Source organism: Atheta coriaria, unplaced genomic scaffold (genome assembly GCF_025399875.1).
Source record: "Atheta coriaria isolate IRGN ID8LTWV9N9 unplaced genomic scaffold, Caltech_Dcor_3.1 hic_scaffold_16_pilon, whole genome shotgun sequence".
NCBI classification, from domain to species: Eukaryota; Metazoa; Arthropoda; class Insecta; order Coleoptera; family Staphylinidae; genus Dalotia; species Dalotia coriaria.
The window spans coordinates 1,327,179-1,351,163 of NW_027045458.1; the positions used below are offsets into that span (position 1 = coordinate 1,327,179).

The 23,985-nt window shown below is 39.0% G+C and overlaps 1 protein-coding gene and 1 long non-coding RNA gene across 5 annotated transcripts in view; one reads left to right on the forward strand and one right to left on the reverse strand.

Moving 5' to 3' along the window:
- Nucleotides 1–11,343: 11,343 nt before the first annotated feature.
- On the reverse strand, nt 11,344–12,821 carry LOC135802220 (uncharacterized). The gene is made up of 2 exons (XR_010550521.1): nt 12,686–12,821; nt 11,344–12,595 (listed from the first exon to the last, which is right to left on the reverse strand). It is a non-coding gene; the product is annotated as an uncharacterized lncRNA (long non-coding RNA).
- LOC135802219 (uncharacterized) overlaps nt 12,778–23,985 on the forward strand; it is a 48,101-nt gene continuing 36,893 nt past the window's right edge. For all 4 annotated transcript variants that reach the window (XM_065315766.1, XM_065315768.1, XM_065315767.1 and 1 more), the window contains exon 1: nt 12,778–13,091. In XM_065315766.1, the coding sequence (XP_065171838.1) occupies nt 12,793–13,091 (299 nt within the window). In that variant the 5' untranslated portion in view covers nt 12,778–12,792. The remainder of the gene's footprint in view (nt 13,092–23,985) is intronic.

Consider the following 23,985-nt stretch of genomic DNA (forward strand, 5'->3'; position numbering starts at 1 on the left):
TAGAGATGATTGTAACTTGAGCTACACCCTGTTACACACGAACATGTACGAGTATAGAAGGGTAAAGAGCGTGAGGGAGGACGAGCTGAAACAATAATAAATAAATCTGCATTGTGGTGACGTGTCGGGAGGCGCACCGCAGCGAAGAGAATCGAGCAGTAGGCAAAGGGGTGAATTCAGGACGTCGTATGATATATACAGAGTGTTACAGAAACATTATACTATTTTATAGGTATAAACGAAGAAGTAGACTAAATGTTTGTGAGGACCAGAAGTGGATTCATGCAAAATGTTGAAAGATAAGAGCATGTTGTGCAGCGTGGTGTGGGAGGCGCTTCTTCCCTTGTTTCCCTTGTAATTAAAACCGGCTTGAATGTGCAACAATGTGAATGCATTGTGCTCAAAGTCGACGGAGGTGTTCACCTAACATTCAATGGTAAATTCAACGAATATCGCTGATCATCTTTTATTCACACCTTTTATATCAGCAGGAATTTAAAAATTCACTAAACACCATAAATTTCTGTTCCATTTTGGGTAATTTTGTGTTTATTGTAATTTTATCCGCAATTGTTTTGAATACACCCGGTTCGGTTCATGTGGGAGTTTAAAGTTTATGAATTTTACTCCGCCAAAATTACTCGTATGAAGAATTTTTAATAAATTTGGGTCGTATAGTTGCGGGATATTGAATCGTTGATGTTCGAGTTGTTGTAGTACGGTTTGTGTGAGAATGAAGTACATTTTTCATTGTTCTCCGGAATTACACCGCAGCGCGGATGTTTGTTTTCGGCAAATATTTTCACATTTGCATAATAATGATGTTATTCTTGGGTAAGCCGCAAATAGTACACCGACCACCTTTGCTACCAAATTAATTTTCATATTTAAATGCAGTGCAGGTGGAATTTTATTCAACATGCAAACAATTTATAGATTACCTGCCAAATGGCAACGTAATCAACATTTTTTCGATATCAAGTTTTGCACAAAACCTTCGACTTTGTCATAGTTCTTATTCTGGTTTTGTGTATCACTTTGAAACTGCTTTAATTTGAAGATATCAACAGTATTTTTTATTCAAAATTCAATTTTTGCGAAAATATTCTTAAAAAAGAGTATAAAACCGATAAAAACGCTTCTTATTCATTTCAATTAAGTCTGCCAAATGTCAACTGGTTTAAATCTAACTTTACAACTACTAAAAACAGATTTTTGTATTCTCATCGAATATAATTGCATCTCGATTTCCACACACAACAAAATACTCGTACTTGCATAACATGTCAAGCATCTAAATGCACCAGCGCGTCAATTGCGATTTTCAAGATTCCGACCTCTGCGCGTCGAAGCGATCTTAAAAGTTAAGCACATGGTGATGAAAGACGATACCAAAGCGCGCTAGGTAGTCGATATCGTGGGGAATTTCGCTCATCTCGCCGACACTGCCGCCAGCGACATGCCGGCAGGCTGTTAGCGCTGCGCTCGCAGCCGGGGCGAAGGATATGTGTATATTATTATAGCCGCTGCCGCCGGTTGCCGCCGCCGTCGAGCTGTTAGCGCGGGGCGAATTCTCGTGTGCACATAACGTATAAGGATATCAACGTAATATACGTGCGCCGCTTCCCGTGCTTGCACGTCGCCAGCGTGCGAGTGTTGGATTACGCTCTTCTGCTTTGGCCTTAAGCAGACATAAAGGATCGTGACGTTTAATCGATGTTTAGCGAAAAACGCGCGCTACCTTTGTGTGCATTATCAAACATCACAAACGAAATAAAATGTGTTAATTTGTTCCCGCACAAGTTTAATAATTTTTTTTGCAAAATTTGCGAATTTAAATTTTTTATTTATTTGCATGAGTTTAGGCTTCATTCAATTCCATTCACGTTTAGTCGTTCCTTTGAGTACACTTCATGTCTTGAAACTCCATTCAATAAGCAAAGAGCACTGTTAACGCCTTTATTCTACCCGCGTTAATAGTGCGTACATTCCATACGTTCTCCTCAAAGCGTCGCAATGGCTGCCAACTCGAAAGCTGCAAGCTGCATGCGATTGCGCTTCAGTTGCCAGAGTATGTGCACTTTTGCATCTTCTCATTTACGCTGCGTCACATAACATACGTTTATAAACCCGGATAGAAACATTTTTATTTTAAAAGTGCTTGAATTCCTAAGTTTACGAATTCCTGTTCAGACCGTACATTCTACACTCTTATAATGAGCATATGTGGTTTTTTTTTTGTGCCACGGACATATTTTGCAATTCATGAATTTCGCGTTTGCGTGGCCGGCCCCGGCGGAACACCAAATGTTCCAAGTGAGGGTGGACACGACGCTAGTGTCCAGTTGGCGGCGTGGATGAACAGCGTCAGCTAGAGCGTGGTGAAAAAAGGGCCGCACATTTGCACGCTGATTATTCCGCTGGCGTAGACACGCGAACTCGTCGCCATTATTACTAAACTAATTTTCGTGTGCATTTCCGCTGGTAATTGTCAACACTCGCACCGGACAAATACAAACGCATTTGCTGTGTTGTGCTAATGTGAATATAATGGAATAATACATTCAAAAACGACTCAAAACTCAAATTTTACAAATTTTACTTCATATGTCTTCCAATAAACAAAAATTATCATTTAAAAAATTAATTAAACTAAAGAAAAACGATTTAGAGGTAAAAATGTTATGAGTTGAATGTAAAACTGGTTGCATAGCATGGTTTTGCATCAATACACTCAACACACTTTGCACGGAGAGTAGTATACTCGTAAAACTTGGTTATATGTTGTCACTTTTGATACTTTGGATGTTTTTCTTGGCAGCTAACACTCTAAATTGATGTGAACCGTTACGCTAGTAGCCTGAGCCTGAGCCAATTCGTGTGTGAAACTTAATTAACCCAAATATCGGCCCGTGCGTTGAACATAACATAAACTCATTCATTATTACCCATGGAACGGTCACGCCCTGAACGACCTAGTGCCGGTCGAATCTACCCTCCACCAGGGTGCAATCGCACGCGTTCAGCGTCAACAAATCAACAGTCATCAACCGGACTCATCCAGTGTGTGTTAATATACGACCAGGCATTATTTCACGCGGATCGCATTAATCCAGTTGAGGGGGTTTGCAAATTTTTGTTTCTGTCATGTCTTTCACTCGAAGTATTAAAGGCATTAAGGATTACCAAACAGTACAATCAGTTGTATTATCTTCTATTGTTGTAACAGAATGATCAATACTCATTACTTCTTATCCTACTTCAAGAGGATAATAATATTTTTGCACAAAATATTTTGTTTAAATGGTTTCTATAAAGCAATTTATATACAAAACAAAGTCGTGTTAGTTAGATCAGTTATAACTCAAGAACGGCTTGATCGATTTTGACGATCTATGATTTGTTGGATTCATCTTTGTCCCAAACAGCAGAATAACTAGTAAAATATTGAAAGTTATGACCTAAGAGGTGTTAAATAAGAGATGAAAGTTGGTATAGAAATTAAATTATAGTAATACTTAAATAATTAAACAATAGGTGGCGCCAAAGTGCGGTATTAGCATTTCTTATTTATTTAAAATAAAACTGCGAATCTTATTGATCGGATCGACGCATACTAAGTCCAAGAAACAAAAAATAAAAAGCTAGTTATTCATAAATTTATAGTTTCATCTATCACGTTCCAAAACAATTACGCAAATGATTATTGTTATTGTGGCATTTGCGTTTATGCATTTCGAATTTATTCTGATTACAATTGCCATAGTTACGCAACACGCGTGACACTAATGGTAAACCGCGACACAGTTATCAGATTAACGTCATTCACAATTAAGTTAATAGAAACATAAGTGCGAGTGCGCACATTTCGTGTCACCATTCTTATCAGCGCGCGTATTAACGAAAGCTCTAGGGGAGTTTACTCCCATTACGCGCAGTGAGCTTACTTAATATCCGCAAGATAAAACAATTTTAAACAAGAAAAAAATCTACTCGACTTTACAATGTACCAGTAAAAATATTAAACACATTAAATTTAGTATACGGGTTATCGAACTAGTTTATAATCACAACACATGAAATACCAGCAAGCACCAGATGTAAAATGTAAACGTTTGGAACGCAAGTGCAGTGTAATTGGCACGCTCGCGATCTAAACACCAATAGGCAACCAGAGTCCGTTGACATATTTATTCTAACGTTTGCATTCTTATGCGTTCTGCGTGCGTTTCCAGTGCCCTTATTTGCGCATATTGATAAGACGGATTACTCCACAGCATGCATGCGAAGAAAAAAAACGTGAGTTGCAGCGGAAAACTGAAAGTTTCAGTAGCGGCAAGTTGCAGCGTGCATTAATCCCTTTTATCGCGTGTAATTGCTTCGTTTCGTTCGTTTTCTGCGCCGATATAAAACGCGGATGGGAAGCGAGCGATATGTTGCGAACGCAACAAGAGCTCACGGCCTAGCTGCTGCTGCAACTGGCGACCAGCAGACAGCGTGGACTAGAGACATAACAATTAATTAGAAGCATTTTACGACCGTTACGACCCCGCCAGCTCGCGCTGACCATTCATTGCGATGCCAAAAAAATACGCTGGACAATAAAGAGATATTTGGATGATATTTTTTATATGTGTAATAGTTCATCAAATTGATTAAAAAATGGTTTATTTGTAAAATATTATGAATTTTTAGTTGTTTATAATAAGGAAAATGGCCTGGACTAAAAATCATTAAATTACGCTTTAAATTTATATAATGAGGCTTGGGAATGGCAAATTAAGCTTATAAAATGGAATGTGAGTTTGTTTGTTCCGCTTTTACGGATAAACCAATCAACTGATTTTGATAAATTTTGATATACAGATGTTTTTGGCCATGGAAAAACAAATAGACTACGTTTTGTCGCAGAAATATAACTTACAGGATGTAAAATAAAAGATTAAAGTTAGTATATTGATTCAAACATATATTGAAAGCGCTAGATGGCGCTAAAGTGCATTATTTGTATTTTTCAGTTCTTTAAATTAAAATAAAACATTTTATTAACAAATTCTATATATTTTTGACCATTATAGTAGTTTAAATGTTCAAAAGTCATCATAAAACTAAATGAAATAATATTTCTATTTGATTTGCTTCTCAAACTCAATTCATCATATTTATTGAAGAATATTATGTGACTCCAACTACATAAAGTGAGTCAAAGGTTTACCGAGGTTCTTAAAAGCCTCTGAGACCAGATATCGTTCGTATATCGCTTGCTCATGCCAAGCAACCCCTGAAGGAAATTACGAACCGTAAAATTTCCAAGGCATACGCCTCATACGCGCTCAAGTTGTCCCGGCTGGCGTGTCCCGTGCTCATGATGGCGGCCGCTCGGGCACATTGATTAGCTGCAAGCACTCTGGAGACGCCGTCGGCGACGCTGGCCGAAAGCGTGAACGACTTATAAATAAAATTTACGCAGCTTTTTCTCCTTATCGGAGTTGTTCAGTCCTCTAAATTGTATCCCAGCGACTGTGTGTACCGGTTTCTTTTGGGTGCAAACACGATAATGCCATGGCGATTGTGTTAATATGCCTCCAGCAGTGGTTTTCTCAATTCTGGAGTTTTGGACTGGAGGAGGTTGAGTCGCCTGTTTGTTTGCGTTGCAGACTGAGTACGCTGAGTGGAAATCTTGCGGATGAATTATTTCAAATATTAATTGCGCGCTCGGTTTAATTTTGTTAATTACGCTCGACGGCGGCGGCAGTGTGGTGGTTCTGGGCGGCGCAAGAGTCGCGTGCAGCCGCATCGCGTGCCCACGTTGCGGCTAATTTCGATTGCGGCCAGCAACGCTCTGAGTTATCTAGATTTTCCATGTTGCAGTGCACCTACTCGGGGCAATTACTACAAATGTTTGTGCAATTTCGTTAAATTACAAGTTATGAATGGTCGTGGTTCATCCGACGTAATTAAAATGCTAAAATACATAATGAAACTAAATATAACCGTAATGGATTGGCGCCCTTTTATCCCAAGCAGCTAATAAACGAATTCGGCGTTTTGCTCTTGTTGCACACCGCGGAAAAATAGTAAAATAACACCACTTCGGTTCATGTGCACAATTTAAGCGCTACCTTTCTATCCGATTATGTTTGTTCGACCGAATACGTATTTTGCATGCGAATGCGGCAACGCTTTTCTTACTGTGCCATAATGCCGCCGACCGCATCGGGGCGAATATGGCGCGCGCGGTGCATCAATGCATGTTGCATATTGCAATATCTGAAAGAGCTCCACCACCGGCTGGAAATGTTTACGTTTCGAAAGCCAAACCGAAATAACGCGAGCGTGGACGGCCATCACGGTGCACTGCACTCGGCCCGAACTCCATCTGCATCCTCAATATAAATTTCCTTTTTGCCGCTCAAACGTTTAACGCTTATTTTACCTTTTTACTTACTTTTTCAACATAGGAAACATGAACACCAAGAGGTAAATACAAATAATACAAATGTCTAATGAGACAATGAGTGCACTTAAATGAATAAAACATAAAAACAAAATTCTGGTCAATATAGTGAAGTGTAATTTATTTTTTGTTGCATTTCAATGTTTGCATCTAGTTAATATGACAAAAAAAGCGTATGCCGGGAGCAAATCATGCTCGCTGGCGTGCAGAAAACGCGGAAAACGCAGGACTCGGGAGCTGAATATACGAGTAATTTATGCCTACAGACGGTTCGATCCGGTTGTGCTCACGCTCTTCTAGTTTCAATAACCTATTTTTAAAACTCCATTAGCGCAATCGCTTTGAGGTTTTTGAACAATGTCCCAATATTTGAGTACATCTACAACATCCGCAACTATATTGACGCAGATTTTAATATAAATAGCCTAACTAATTACTTTCTTGTTTCCTGCGTCTTTTACCTGCTGAATTTATCCATTAAATTCTCAATTTTTATTTAAAGAAATGAGAAATGCTAAAAATGCACTTCAGCGCCATCTAGATTCAAATTTATACTAAAACTATGATATAATCTTCATATTAACTTTCAACCCTTATTTTTTATCCTCCTTGTTATTTTTTACAATAAAAAGTTGCCTATTTGCTTCTCGTTGGTCTAAAATATCTATATACTAAAATTTATCAAAATGGCTTCAGCGGTTTTTGCATAAAAGCGTCACAAACAAACAAATAAACCACATTCGTATATATAATATTATTTTTGGATGTTTTTCTGTTATTTTACTTTCGATAACTCAGAAAGTTTAGATTTTTTCTTTGTGTCATTCCGACCGGATGCGCATTACATATTCAACAGGTTATCTACGAAAGTGGCATCATAATTTCCGTATATTTTATCTGTGCACGTGAATTCCGACTTCGCGCTGCACGTCTTTTCTATAATTCACTTCCTTGGCTTTGCTTTACTATCTCACTGCACTCGAGCACTTACTTTTTCATCTTTACATTTACACTCTGTTAATCTCACAAATAATAATTTCTATAATATCGAAATTAGTGAAACGTGGAGAATAATTATCTTAAACTTTAGATCCCCGATGAAAGGTGCATAGTATACGAGTTTACAGTTTCAATTTAGCCTAAACTATATTATCGGCCGAGGATCTCAGAGGTGGGATCCACGTTACCTTTACACCTTTGCTTTACTTTGCATTACCGGAACATCAAGGGTTGCCGCGGTAATACCGAAACTTGCCTTCAGCATAATCGTTTGTTGAAAGGATAGATGACTACGAGTATAAGGACACAGTGGACATTAGACAAGGTGTACAAACAGGCACGTGTAATATTACAAACAAAGAACCACGCCGCGTTTAATTATGGAATGCTATCGTTAAATGTTGCAACAATAAGCCACAGTGCGTAACTACACACAACAAGTTTCCAATTAATTGATATAATATGAGGGACGGCATGGCTCATGAACATTCATCATCAGATTCGTGGGTTCAGCTTTGGTCTGGAGTTGTAGTCGGAAACAAAAGGGATATTAACCGTCCAGAAAGGGAGCAACTGAGCAAGCAAGCTGAAGGCGAACAAGAAAATCTGGCGTTACATGTTTGCACATTCTCGCAGGTTCGCACGCTGAATGGTGAATGCCTTGAATAGTCGACCTGGATGTGTGTGTGTGTGTGTTTGTGATCCACGGAAACCATGCTCGTGCTCGTCTTGCTACAGTCACACTGTCTTCTCTTTCTCGGCGCTGCTTCGTCTCTGGCAGCAGCAAAGGGAACAAACTTGAAATTACACTCGTGGTGTGCTTTATGCATGGCTTGGTAGTGCGTATCCTTGTATCAGTCGTGGATGTGCACACATCGTTCTCACCCTCGCTATTAATACCTTATCCAATTGCTAGTTAATTAATGCGTGAGTATGATAATATATCATGCAGTAAAGGGCAGAGTTTGAGTGGCTGAGTGGTCGATATGTGATGTGCGTGTAAACCTTGAATGGCTTTGTGCTGATAACAATGGCTGTATAAATAGGTCTTGTTTTTAATCTAATTAGTGCGCTAATTAATGTCCAATTGCAAGTGGTGGTGATATTTCAATTTCCGGGTCATGATTACTTTGTTTTTTACTTGTTTTTGTTTAGGTAATCTCCTAGAAGCGATCATTTTGGGTTTATTTTAATCTGGCTTAGAGGAATATGATTAGAATTATATAGGTTACGTAAAATACCTAACATAACCTAAATTGAGACCAACCAAGTCGTTAAATAGTCAAAAATTCGCTAAAAACCCACAAAAGTATCGAAAATTTTCCAAAAAACTTTTATTTTGAGTATTTTTTGAATGCAGATTAAATATTGGCTAATACTAAACCCAAACCTAACCTAATTTAACCTAAAAATTTAATGTTTGCTTTGTTTCTATGTCATTGTTCCATCCAGATACAAATGCAGTGGATAATTAGAGACCGTCGCTCATTACGCGTTTGTGATGCATCTCATGCGTAAAATGCGCCGCAAAATGTTCCTGGACGTTGGATACGCCGTAAAATGAAGCGTGTGAGTTACAGCGCACCGCACTTTGAGCAGCGCAACGCTAACTCTTTCCTGCTGATAGTCCTGATGTATTATAATCTTTCATGTCGCGCATGGAGTTTTGCATGTGCACACACACAGCGATACACTACATCCTTTGGCGGTGTCATTATAAGAGTATTATGTTGCACTTGCCGCTCCCCGAGGCGGTCTCAGTCACACTGCTCGCCTTCAGCTTCACTTTGGATACTCATATGCGAGCACGGAGCGAGAATGTCGCGCATGATTATTAAAGAAATACAACCAGAGGAAATGTGCGCATATCAAAGCGCAGTTGTCTTTGAATGTAATAAACGTGCGACTGGCAGCAGGGAATAAATCATGCTCGTTTGGGGGGTGCATTATTATGCGCGAAGATGGGAGCGAGGCGAAAGAATAAAAGGCGAAAAATACAGTTGTGCGATGCGCGCCCGGAGGAGGATGTCGAGAAAATGGGCGAAGTTTCGAACGCTTATATCTCGCGTCTTTTGTTGCCGGGCGCACTGGAGCAACGCTGTACATGCCGTACAATGAGCGTGCGATGAGTAAAAAAAGCGGCGACGGTAACGAAAGCGATGCAATTGAATCGCGACGACGCTCTGTCGAATGGCGAACGTTCGAAAAGCGTAAAATCTTGAATTATCGCTACACTTGTCGCGACATCGAACGATCAACTTTATCTACTGTTATCTAGCGAAAAAGTTTAGCTTCTCAAAAGGGCTTGAATGGAGATTTAATTTTAATCATATAACATTTCTAGAGATGCATCCAATAGGCAAATATTCGGCTGCTTTTATTGCCGGTGAATAATTGGCAATTAAACTGCAAAAAACACCGAAAATTTTGATAATTTGGTGATGAAAATATTGTGATAATTTATTAATTTTGAAAAATACAAACCCAGAGGGGTTTAAGATTTGCTGATGAAAGTGCTAATGAGCCGAAACAGTTTGAAATTCTGCAAAATAAGATAAAAATTGTCAGAAATCGTCAAAAAAAAACTGGAAGTTGAAATTTTTCAGGTCGAATTTTTGGCTTTTTGGTCAAATTCATAAGCCAAATTCAAATCAATTAAAATAACATAATTTATGAAAATATTTCATGTTTTTTCAATAATTTAATCCACTTTACTCTAAACAAATAATTATCTCATTGTGTAAATTCAAATTTTATAATTTTATGATTTAGTAATACTAAATCCCTGCTCGCATCACGCATACAAATGTCGACGATAACCCATGATGCACTAAGCGGATCATCCTGCACCACTGCCACCACCACGATCAGATTTCCATCTTTTATAACATGCAATGTTGCAGTGACATGCGAACCCACCGCCCGCCTGAATCTCGGGTCACGAATACCTACAGAGATACTCGTGTGGTGGATTTGCCTCAGCAGATTTGTCAACACGTAAGCATCGCGAACGTAATGTGATAAAGCGGTTTGTGATTTTCGCCCTTAATCACGGCGCACATTTCGCACGTCCTGCTGGATCGATGCATCGATTAAACGGCTTGTAAATTCACCATTCATCATATCTGCGCGGCCTTATGGGCTCACGGTGCTGCGGACGCACAAATAGCGAAATGGAGAGAACAATCCAGGGATACACAACAATTTATGTTTTGTTTACTTTGCGCATGCGCACGACGAATCTTCCGCTTTATTGCCGGTCATAAACATTGTGTTATTCGTTATTGCCAACATGCTAATGTAGACACAACTACAAAACACTTATTCAATCACGGTGCGACGCGTACAACAATGTTTGATTGGCAATTTGGCGGCGCAAACTAGTGCGAGTACTATCAAGATCTACTACTAGACATATTTTAATATACGGGGTGTTGATGAAAGCTTTTATCATTTGCAGTTGATTTTGTTTGAAGTAACTCATCAGAAAGAATGATATGTAGTTATGTTTAGTCAGCAAAAACAGATGTGAGAATCATGTCGGTTGATTCAACCATGATGAATTGTCCATTGTCTTGAGACCCTTGATGCTTTCGAAGAGCATATTGTATTCGTCGTCCTGCCAACACTTTTTGCAGCAGACAATTATTCGAGATGTTTGTGAAGACGCGTCGCGCACAAAAGGGGAGCAACGCAACACATTGCGAACGCAAGCGTAGAAAGACGGAAAATAGTTTAAGTGACTGATTGAATGGCACCCGGGATAATAGACTATTAAGCGCAAGACGAATGTGCGCGGTCTGCGTGTTATCTACATCGTTAAAATATACGAGTATAGTTATGTTTCGTTGGTTTTAGGGACCAAAAAGTGAAAAAAAAGTCAACAATCAGCAAAAATATAAAGATTTACTCTTACAGATCACATTTCCGCGGTCCATGGACAACAATAACGCGATTGATCTGTGCACGCAGAGAAAGCAAGCCGACAACTTCAATCTGAAACTCAAAAGAATATCATAACGTGGGGAATCGACGTGTTAGCATGACAGAAGTTCAATGGGCCCGAGAGGAAAGAAGAAGAGGAGAAGAGTTGAAAACATCTGGGCCCCAGGCGAGCATCCAGATGTCCGTGTCCATGACAAGTGCCGGGGTTGCATTTTAGTCGTTTCTACGTTCGTCAAGTTCGTTGCGCACGTCCAAGTCAAACTTTGAGGTTCGACTTTGACTCCGAGTCTCCGACTTCGGCCCAATTTCACCGATTGCTTTTCTTAGATTTTTCAAAGAACTATTCTGTAACATACCATTAGGATATTTACAAATCAGTTAAATTTTATAATGATTTCTACACTTCCTATAGAATTCCCGGGAAAGAAAAAGTATGGGATAAGAGCTCCCAAAGGGAATATTAATAAAAGTCCCACTTTACAAGCTGATCTATCAATCCGCACTTGCTTGGGGCTAGACAAGTGCGAGACAAGTTGGATTGTATGCCATTCCGAGCCGCTCGACGCTTTTTGTAAATTGCCAGCCGTCCTGGATAGTTGTAGAAGGTGTTATCCCTATAGAGCCAAGCGGGGTAGTTTTTTGGGGGCTTTAGTAGCCTTCCGGATGCATTTCACCTCGTAACCATCTGCATTACCATTTACCACTTGAACCTTCGTATTATTTCAATGTCCGGCCGTTCGTTGCACCCTTTGAGGGAGAATGTATTGTTCGGATCAAGTGTTTTCCGGGCACGTGTTCCATTTCGATATTACGCCTCTCCCGATGGTTACTTTTTGCGGAATAATATGCGTAGCTTACGTTAAATATCCCATCGCTGTGGCTTGACACGTAGCAGAGTGCCTGGGTGAAAATGGCTACGCGGTAATAAATGTGTCGTAGGTCTTGGGTTTGATGGCGGTGAATAAAATCACATCCCTCGTCACGTTTTATAGTTTCACACCAAAGACACTCGCTTAGTGATTTTGATCAAAAACTCGATTTTAATTATTTTTGCTTAAAACAAGTGATCACAATCAGAAAGTGTTTAATCTTCCGTATCAGTGCACAATGCCGAGGGATTCGTTGGTTCTTGGCCGAACACGACAAACAGTTTCCAATTAATTCGTCTTTTTGTCTGCGCGTTCGCATGATTGCCTACGCAGAAAACGATTCGATTAAACATTAATCATGGTGATTCGTGTGATATTTATTATTGAAATAAAATTGAATTAAATTTGTAAATACTTAGGTTAAGCATGTTGATGTTTTGCTGGTTGTTGCAGTTGGTAGCATTTCTGCGCTGGTTCCCGTCGCCGGGCTGCGCTCGTGTTGTGTGTTCTGCGCGCAGAAAGATGTTTCGGGCGTGCATCCTGCTCTCGCGCGCGGCGGGCACGACGCCGGCGGTGATCAATAGAGAGAAGTCTTCTCCGCGCGCTCTGCTCGCCGCCGGCCGCGGCGTAGTCGACGATCGCGCTCCGTACGCTGCGCCACCCGTGCACAACCTAACCGCACACGCATCCCGCACGCTCTCGCTCGCCCGTCGCGACCGAACGAACATCCAGTGCCCTCCTGCCCTCGAACGGAACATCAACGCTAAAGTTAGCCCGAGTGTTTGCGCTCACAAGACCCGCGCATCATCATCAGCAACCCTGTAAGTAATACATACTAAACTTTTTTTTCATCCTCTCTTTCATCATAAACACAATATACATAAACCGGATATTAGTTTGTATTTTAATCGAACGCAGCGCAAATGTGTATTTTGTGAATTGTTTCGCAAGTTGCAAAAGTGTACTCGGAGTTTAAATTTAGTTCTTCGTTTATTTCGGTCGACTGGAAAGTTTATTGTTCACTTCTTGAAGCTTCAGCGGCATCAGCGGCGTGATCATGCATTGCCTTGCGCTTGTCGCTCGACGCTCGACTAATGGAGGGCTACAAAAACAATGAACGAAATCGAATGAATTGGCAGGCGGCCAGCGGGCGAGATGCGATTGCTCTGCGGGCTTCCTTTGGCGTTCGTTTAGGCAAACAAACATGCCGAAGCGACAGAAACATTGACACAGAAAAACAAGAAATATTTAACGTTAACGGCCGCCCGTTCATCTTTCTAAGCTTCCTCCACGCCAACGAAAGCAAAAGAAGCGTAGTTGATGTACGCAAAGTGCGTGCGTGTGTTTTTCTTCTTGCGTTCCTCTTGCAAATTTTCATTTTGCGAAACAACACGAAAGGGAAATACGCACATAAATAAAGCGCCTAAATTTATTTTATGACTTTGTCTTTCCTGTCTGCGTCGCGCGACTTGTTATGAGTTGCCGTGTTTAATAAAGCGTTCGACAGGGTGTGAGAGAGCTCAAAGTCAAAGTCGAATAAATTGTATTTACGGCGAAATTAGCGTTTGCATTTGAAGCAGCTGTATAATAGGCTTTTACGAAATGAAACGCACTAAATATGCGGGGAAAAATAATATCTATAACGAGGGATAAATTTGGTGATAGGCTTTCATATTCATCATCGCTTGACACTTCTTTAAGAATTCGTCAGGCAGTTTTGTGTTTTGGATATTTTCGGGTGCCCCGCATGAGCCATCCATCACACCCTGCATTGAAGGAGAATACATCACGTTTATTTATCCATCCATATTGGTATTGAAATATGTGAGTTTCTTTTCAAAACGACGAGTTTATGTTTAGTGAATATAGAATATTAGCCTATTATTATTATTGCAAATCTAAATTTTGACATTTTTTACAATTTTTATGAAAAAAACGGAAGAAATTTCTTCTTTTCTGCCAAAATGTTGTTTGATCATATTTCGTCATTAAAACTTTACCTCTTTTCATAGTCTGACGGAGATTAGTGACACTTTTTACATTTTTAATGGCCGGTAATTACGTGCTCTTCGTATATTACTAAACTTTACAAAACTTGTAAATAAGGACGATCCTGATGGATAGCTGGATTTTATTTGATTTATTTGCGTTTGCATGGAGAGCTATTGTGTTGTAGGATGAAAATTAATTAAAATATGCGCACCGTATTAAAGGATCATTAGCGATGTGCAAGTTGCCGCAATTTATGTGTGGGATATTTGTAATTATCCCATCGGAAAGTGCATTAAAAATATTATCGTATCGGAATAAAATTTTAATCGACGAGTTGAAACTCGCCACGCTTTCGATCGAAACTTTTAAATTGCTATTATGCGCACGGTGTGGTCATAAATTCAAAGTTTGCCAACCAGGTAAAAGTACTTAGTGTGTGCGAGAGGGTAAAATGGATTTTTATATCAAGTTTTTATGCGCAAACTTTCAATGAAATCAGTTTGCAATTGGCGAAAAAATCGAACATATTCGGAAATAACTTGCAGTCGCGAGTTTTATTTGATTATTTTCCTAAATTTGGCACACAAACAACGAGCCAATATCGGAATTACTTGGCGCGAGCCAAACTAATCAATGAACGCAAAGCGTCTGCATTCTGCGCGATAAATTTCGGAAAATTTTATTGCAAATAAAGAAAATAATAAGGAAAGTGTGTGCATGCGCATAAATGTGCACACAGCGTGTGACATGTTTGAAAGTTTGCTGAAAAATAGTCCCGTCCGGGTAGTGAGTGCGCGATATTATATGTCGCCGTGCGTGCAACTTTTATTTCAAGCTTTTAAGCACATCTTGCAGCTGCCGGAGCAGCGAGACTTACAAGCGAGGTTAAAAAAGCATTTGCCGCCCGGGGCCGCGAGGTGTGGGAGGGTGTTGATGAATTGAGTTTCGCTGAGAGAGGAGCGCAGCACTTTTGCTGTAAATACCGTAAATATTCGGCCGTAGAGCGGCAACTTTTGTGCACGAGGGGTGGTTGGTAGTGGTATACCAGTACCCGCTGCCCATGGGGTGGCTGCCAGCGGCGGCAGCGCGAAGATGGGAATAAGAGTAAGAGGCTTTTTGGGAATGCTTCGTCCAGCACTTACACTTCTTTTATATTGCCATCCGTACTTTTGCTAACAGCTCGCGTTGCGTTACGTTAATTGGGTCAACAGAGTGTTTCCGAAAGATAACACTCTGATTATTAAACCTTTGGAGGACATTGCCAACATTATTATAAACTTGCTAAAGTGCAAAAAATTAAAATTAAATGATAACTTATGTTGTAAAATTAATTTTTAGTTGGTTTGTTTATTTGTGACGCTTTCACAGGAAAACCACCGAACAAATTTTGGCAAATTTTGCTATAGAGATATTTTTGACCTAGGAAAATAAAATAAGCTACTTTTTGTTGCAAAAATTAATCTTTTAGGGTTTAAAATAACCGATTAAAGTTTGTATGGTAAATAAATCGTAGTTATAGTTATATAACTCGAATTGAGATGGCGCATTATTACAATTTTTCTTTTCTTTGCATTTAAATCAAGTATTTCATTGACAAAATCGGCAAGAAATAAGCAAAATGCATGAGAAAAGCCATTTACTAATAAAGTTTACAAAATGTGATTTATATTAGTGTTGATTCGTCACTTTGTGATGCAATAACAATGTGCATGATTTCGAAATCATAAACGCATGCAATTGGTGTTTGCGGGTCACTTTGGCAGTTAACGCGATAATAGACGAGTTCTCTTATCATTCACTGTGTTGAAAATAGCGTTTCTAGCATCACATGAATCATAAACAAATTTCATATTCCAAATTTGTTTATTTTCATCTGAAAATTAAATTTTCATATCTTATTAGGCAATAACCGTGCGATCGCTCTAAATCACTCCAGGTAATTCTAATTAACGTGTTGTAATTTAATTAATCCGCCACGACTAATGCGTGTGCGGTTTGTGTGAATTGTATATACGCATATTAATCCAATGATGTTCTGCTAATACTTATTTACACCTGATTTTATCTGCTTACGTGCGTAATACCTGATTATTCGCTCATTACTTAGAATTAATTAATTATTCACGTATTGTGTGTGTGTCAGCGCCTGATTTGTGCCGTGATGCTTGAAATCACTACATTTTGGTGTAGTGCTTTTACTGAAATTAAGTTTTAAAGTAAAAAAGCATACAACTTTGTTGACATTGATTAATGAGCACATTTCGATTTGTAATCAGATTAATAAAACAAAAAAGAGGAGACGAATAGACGAGCGCACCCGCCGAACAAAGAATCAAAGAACTGCGACTTGCTTTCGATTCTGACTTCCTGCGCTCATTGTTGGAGTTTAGTTAAAAGTCGTGGGTGGATGGGCGTTGCGCTCTGCACAAGATAAGCAAAGATGATTGAAGAAGAAAATTTAATTTCCTGTCGAAATCAGTTGCAATCGCCGCGCCTCGTCGTCGACAATCAATCATGTGAAATAATATTAATATAGCGCATAATACAAATGCTCCGGATAGAAAATAGCGAATGCAAGCGGAAGCTACGAAAGCGTAGTGAATAAATATCCTTTTATGTTGACAAAGGCTTTTAGGGAATTAACTAAACGCAAAAGGCTACAAAATACTTTTAAGAAAGTAAATACTAGAGATGTGTGGGTATAATTTTAGCCAAATAACCGAATATTCGGCCTGGAAAAGGAGAATACGTGACTAAATTACTTTAGTCACGGCCTTGGCCGTCCGTGTATAAATTACCACCTTTTGAATCTCATACTCGTGTAAAAACTGGCGCTTTAAAGATAAAAATAGAAAAAAGTTTTTTAAATTTGATTTTATTTTTTGCTAATTTATTACTTGAACCGGAAGCAAATTTAATTTAAATATTTATTAACCCAATAATAAATAATTTCGGGTGAGTGGCCGAATTGCAGTTTAGATTAAAACATTTGCTCCATGCGGAGGTGTTGAAATGTGAAATTTATTAAAAATTCCATTAACCATTAAATTATTTAGCGCGGCGTAGTTCGTTTAGTTTTAGTACACCACCATTTTAAAATAATTATTATATATTTATGCTGTGCTTGACTGCACAGCGCATTCAAACATGCGCTCGTATTTGAACTTTTATTTTCATCAAATAATTTTAACAAAATTGCCGCATTATACGATTAATAATACAGTTTTTAACTTATTAAAAACTTAAACATACTAGTTTATTTCACAAGGCTACAAATAAAAGTAAAAAATAAAATATTTTTTAATTTGGAAAGTAGAGTCATTGACATTTTCCATTTTAACAGTTTACTTTGTTATTATAAGCTTGTTAACAATTTGTGTGCGGAAAAGCCAGCGGAAGGCAAACGAAAGCTAAGACGTATAAAAGACGAACGAATGTGAAACGGTTTCAATTTCGGGCTTTTCCAGTTTTACGGTTTTGCGATGCTTTCGCAAGTGGGATGGATACAATCGCGTTCGCGCATTACTCGCCAGCGAACGCAAAAAGAAATTTAATAAATTTTATTATTGCGTAACCAGCATGCGTCGAATGGCTTTAATAAGTGGGTATTGAATCTGCAAACGAGGCAGAAACCCACTGAATGAAATGTTTGCCAAAGAATTGCGAGAAAAATTTAATATGCACGAAATACTTGCGGATAGATTTTGGATATTCATGTAAATAAATTAATATTTCACAAATTGAAAATCATAAAATCTTTTTTCAAAACAAATTATTTTTTATTTAAATAATTAATGTTCTATCAATTTTATAGTTTTTCTTTGTCCACAATTTGTGAAAATGATATTTCCTATTTTTAATTCACTTTTCAAGTACATCCCGATCGAAATTCGCATTGTGTGTCGAACAATACGTTATAATCTTACGAGTCACATCACGGCACATGAAATAGCTATATCTGTTAGATATTCGCGACAACCGTAAACTCGTGCAGAGCAAACTGTCGTGCGGGGAACTCAAGATGAGACGCGAGCATAAAGTCGGGCAGCGTCGCGATAAATATTTATATTTATATTTTATGCGACGAGCGACAAGGTTTGATAAGCAAACACATAAATAAAAGTTTCACGTCGCGACCGCAGAATGTGTGCGCACGCTGAAACTTCGGCGCAACACGCTTACGCTTGTATCAATAGTTGAGCGCGGCCGAGAGTGTTTGGTGCACGCGACGCGCGGCATGCGGATATGAGTTATCAACGAGCGACGTCGATGCCTTATGTATGTCGATTGATATGAAGAGACCGAAGCGAAGAGGAGAACGTTTCACTGCATGATAAGAGCTGGTTTATGTCTTATTCAGAGAGTGTTTGAAATTATTTAGCGGTGCGACATGTTTAAAACTGGTTTTTGTAGTTTTTAGTAAAACTTTAATTAATTTTCACTTTCTTGGGCCTAATGTGTGTCAATACTATCAATAAAATTCATAATTTTATTTTAAACAAGTGAGAAATGCGAAATTAAGAAAAAAATTAAAAAATATGCTTTAATTTGTCAAAAAACACCGAAAAATCAATTTTTTCCTTCAAAAAATCGTAAGAATTCCTATAAATATTTTATGTCACTTTATACACACATAATTTTCGAATTAGTCAACTCCTACTTCAAAAAATGTTTACTTTACGACTACCTATATTTAATTTATATTTTAATTTAAATGTATATTTACCTGACACTTGAATGAAAATTTATTTCAAAACTGGCCCGAAATAAAGTGTTTTTATTAATTTATTTTATTGCTAGTAATTTATTCATTACACTATAGCAAATAAAACTTTATAATGAAAAATATACGCACCGCAATACAACTAACAGTAGTAAATCACGATGGCAGTTGGTTTATGCGTATATTGTTTATATAACAAACGCCAGCCGCCATTAAGTGTTGAATTAATGATTTGTGCCGGCCGTTTCCGGTTTACCTGCGCCTCCGCAGTAAATATATCAATGTGCATCCGAATCATCACAAATGATGTGCAAATGTATCAAAATGTTGCCTTTATACGCATATATGTGATACTAAATTTTAATAAACCAGAAAATGCATTTATGCTCTCGTAAAAATACTCATATGTGAAATTTGTGCAGGCAATTTCAGGCATGCTGCAACGATAACATCCAAAATTTCAAACTACTCGAAGTTCCTCAAAGTTATGAATACGCCGCATTGTGCACAAAGCCCTAACTTTTTTTTTTAGACAAATATAGATTTATCGCTGTTGTTGTGGGACGAACGAAATTAAAATTCCTGTGTTTTGCGTTTTATCTCTGTGTAAAGTCGGCAAAACTCAAGCTTGTAAGTTGATCAGGCACGATGTGCATAAACAGAGATATCACAGAGAGGAAAAAAATCGGTACGCTATGAAAAATTCAATCATGAGCGAATCGCGCGCGCGGGAGATTTTTCGATTTGCCGGGCGCATTCGCATCGCATTTGCATTATTTCCACACACATGCGAAATTATGTGTGCTGCGGGGTTGCGGAATGGAACGGGTAGGCTTTGTCGGTATGTTGATGTAATTTACATGATTGCGCTTTGGTTTTTTTTCGCGAGTTCCGGCATCGGTTTTGTAACGCATTTGTCGAATTTCGGTTTGATTTTGGTCACGCAAACGCAAACAATCGTGTGATAATCGAAAAAAATTGATTGAGACTACAAAGTACAAAGCGAATTTTTGTTTTTGAAATTTTTGTGAATATCAAGCACGTGCGGAACAAACAAAACTGACTTTGTCACATATTGCATCTGTCAAAATCATATTGCTGTCATTACGCTGTCAAATCACACACCATAACCTAAAAAAATCACGGTTTTGAACAAATATTCGTATACTCGTATCTGCAATGCGAATAATTAATTTTCTTCACAAAGCACGAGGAACTGCTCACTCATTACGGTTGTTATTATTATTCGTTGGGCTGGACTTGTACTATACGAATTCGTAGCATCCGGGGGTTTATGAACGCAGTGCGCGTACAGAGGGCGCTCGTTAAATGAGATCCGAGGAGAACTCTTGTGATTATTATTGCGAGCCCCGAATAGGGCGGCACACATGCAGCACGGGGTCGTTACGGCGCATGAACCGCACTCTTCGGCAGTGTTATGATTATGTCTCGGATGTTATTTCGCACTCGCTGTTATAATTATAGCAAGGGCGCGTTAAGTACACGCGAATGTGACGACAGACATCGCAGCCGAGTATTAATAACACCCTTTAATAATATAATACAACATCGACAGATGTATCGTAAAAGTTTTACTCTTATATTCAATAACAGCAACAAAGCAACAAGGCGAAAATCGATGCTGTTTTTATTAAAAATTACTAAATTTTAATTAACTTTCTTCCCGTGTGGATTAAGTATTATCTGATGTTGGGGGATTATAGGTACTGCACAGTTTCAACATATTTTCACTCTGGGTAAACACAGTTATGGCTTTTATAAAACGCTATAAAAAATAACTTGAAATGATCGCCGGAATATTGGATTTCGCCGATAAAAATTGTTTACCGGAGCTCTAGTCCCAAGAAGCTCGCGGTATTTCATTTTACATTAACTTTATGTGCATCCATTACATAGTTTTCATTCGCCAATATTGCAATCGGCTATATAAACACATAAATAACGCATTATGCACGGCACACAACATCTGAGGACATTTTGCGGTGATTTCTTAATAAATTATACGAAAACACGACGAAAATAGAAACACAAACAATATTGACTGGGGTTGTTTATGTGCATTCCATTAGACCATTAGGTCGATGCGAATTTATGTTCTTGTTTGTTTTTAAATCGTTGCATTGACCGATTTAATTTGCACTTTTTAAGAAACAGTAACCTAGATTTATACTACCTACTACCTGGATTTAACCAAAAGATGTTTATTATTCATGTAGAAAGGTAGTTTGTGTCTCATCCCAGGGAGTTATTTGCCCATTGCATACGAGAGGAGTAAGAGGACTCTTTGCTTGTTTCCGCTGCGAGTACATTGTGTTATAGTGTAACCTGCAACGACCTCAACTTGAGTTAGTGTTGGAGTTGCGCGCCAACAATGAACGTAATTTCACATCACTGTATTCATATCGTGCGAGTCGTGCGAATTTCGACCGCACATGCCTATGAATAGCAGAGTCCTGGCCCAGGATGTCATGCGGCTCGTCACAAAGCGCAATTATGGAGGCGCATAAATGACCAACAAACTGCGCTGCGGTTAGTTTCGCAATGCGAGTTACAGCTGTATTTCACCCAAGCAGATTTGCACATTTCTTAGTTTGCCCGCTATTGTTCTACAACTCGAGAATAACTTGGCCGATTGTTTGATTGTTTGCGGCGGCATGGAAAACTTTGTAAATGAAAAATCTCTGGATAATTCGTCATCTGCACGGGCGACGTTCAATGTTTAGTTTCGTTTTTATTTGTGTGTATATTTTAACTTGCAAGTTGAAACAAAGTGGAAACGTTGTTGGTTGTTGTAAAGCGCCTCCGCTTCTGTTTCTGACATGCGGCGCGGGGATATTTATTCCCATTATGACGTTGCGGTGCATTTTACTCGAGTATCGTACACCCGAGTAAAAAGTTTTATTTTCCATCACAACTATTTTGCTCGTTTTGAAGCGTATATATGTATATTTTTAAAATATGCCGGCTTTGCGGCAGTAATGGATAATGGCTGAATTTTATGCCGCGAGCGTATGGTAAGAGCACTTTGACGCGTAAAATTTCCAGTGCGGTCTATATGCACCATATGCACCCATTGGGGAGTGACAGCCACTTTTGGTCGAGGTACTTTAAAGTCCACGACAGGGCCATACCATGTGCACTTTGCAATTTGCAATTTGCTCCGAACCGAATGCATCGCCGGTCCACGTTGTCGTCGTTCTGTGATTAAAACACATGTGTGTGTAGTGTGTGGATAGACCTTCGGGCTGGATTAAGGCCAGTCAGCTTTCAGTGCATGCCCGACTGAAGTCGGAATAGGACCACCAAAACAACTGAAATGGTGGGAGGGTGGGAATGGGAATTGCCTTGCCACTTCATAAATACTAACAACTTACCTCTAGAGGCAACCTTTTTGATTGTACCTGTTTTTAAATTCAAATTCATAATTGATACAATTTGACTCGGATTGTGGCACACGTCGTGCGCCACTTTGCACTTTGAGTAAACACACCTACTGATAGCCCTAGTTAGGACTTCAGTGGTGAATTCTGGACCAATTTATATGGATATACACACACAGTACAGCATACGGCGCACAGTTCTGAACCTCTTGCTCATGGAATTTGGAAACACGAGGATGGAGCAGTGCACGCCGACATCGTGGAAGCGAAATTGCGCCGAGTCGAAGTGTCTGCGTCGACGACCGTCCAAACTGATGTACCGGAATGGTTAATGCACTCGTGCGGTTTGAATAATTCAGATGTTTCGCTCGTGTTTGACCATGGCAGAGAGTCTGGAATGGTGCGGCAAACACATGTGGTCACAGATCACACTATTTCTCTCTTTTTTCAAGCCTCTTAAAATTTCTTACACTTTAAAAGGCACAAAAATATAAAAAAAAAGTATGGCGTTACTCACATGGACCTATTTTAATGTTAAACTTCTAATGTTAAACTTCCTTAGTGAATTGTGCTACGAGTGTAAAGTGAATGAAAACTTTGCATAGTTCACAACATCTCCCCTCTTGTTTGTTTGCCGTTGTCATAGCAACGCACGCGTTGCCATAGTAACATAACAAGAATTCCCATGATGCATTGCATTACAAAAACTAACCGCGTGAAGATATTCACTTAGTCGCAACGAAATCATAACCATATCTTCACTCAGCATTTTTCACTAAAAACTTGTTTAACATGAAAAGACATCTTGTGCACACGTTACGTATAATAATTTAAAAGTGCTTTCCTCGACGTACGGCGCTCATTACATTTTATGTCCAACGGCGCAACTAATGCGGAATTGCGTCCACAAAAGGTAATCGGCTTCTTTCAAGCGACTCTTTTCTAGCGATTCAGCTTTCAGCTTACGTAACGAACGCGTCGCGCCATTTATGCCGGTACAAAGCGCACGGAAGCCAATAATGTCAACGGTCAAGACGTCAAACGAACCTGCATGCACCATTCTATATAATATTTATTAATAAACATCGGGTTTTATTTCTTGTTTGTTTGCGCGTTAATTGCACGCAAGCCGTGTTAAATAGTAGCGTCCGTGATATAAAGACGAGCGGATGAAATGTTTTGAGGTTAGCGGCGTTTTGCGGTGTAGCTGTTTGAAGCGCACAATGGCGGCTCGTCACATAAAAGTTTAACGAGCACGGACGGAGCATAAAAGCGACGTTAAAATTACCAACCGGCTTATTGAATGAACGCCTGTCAATGCGAGAAAATGATGCGATTAAAGATAGGGAAATAAAGATGCGTCGGACGTTAAATTAAATGGTTTTGTTTCAATTCTATACGTGCGCATGCGCTGCGAAGTTTTCTTATATAACAAAATTGATTTACTTAGTTTTGCTCGGTGTATTCTTTTGTATTATGCTTTCATTTGTTTTGCAGTGTTTTGTTTTGCGTAACTTGCGCTCGCGATGCTTTTGTTATCGCAAGGCGTGCATTGTCGCGCCCGGCGTTCGAAGGATGCAAGTTTATTGATGCGTAAAT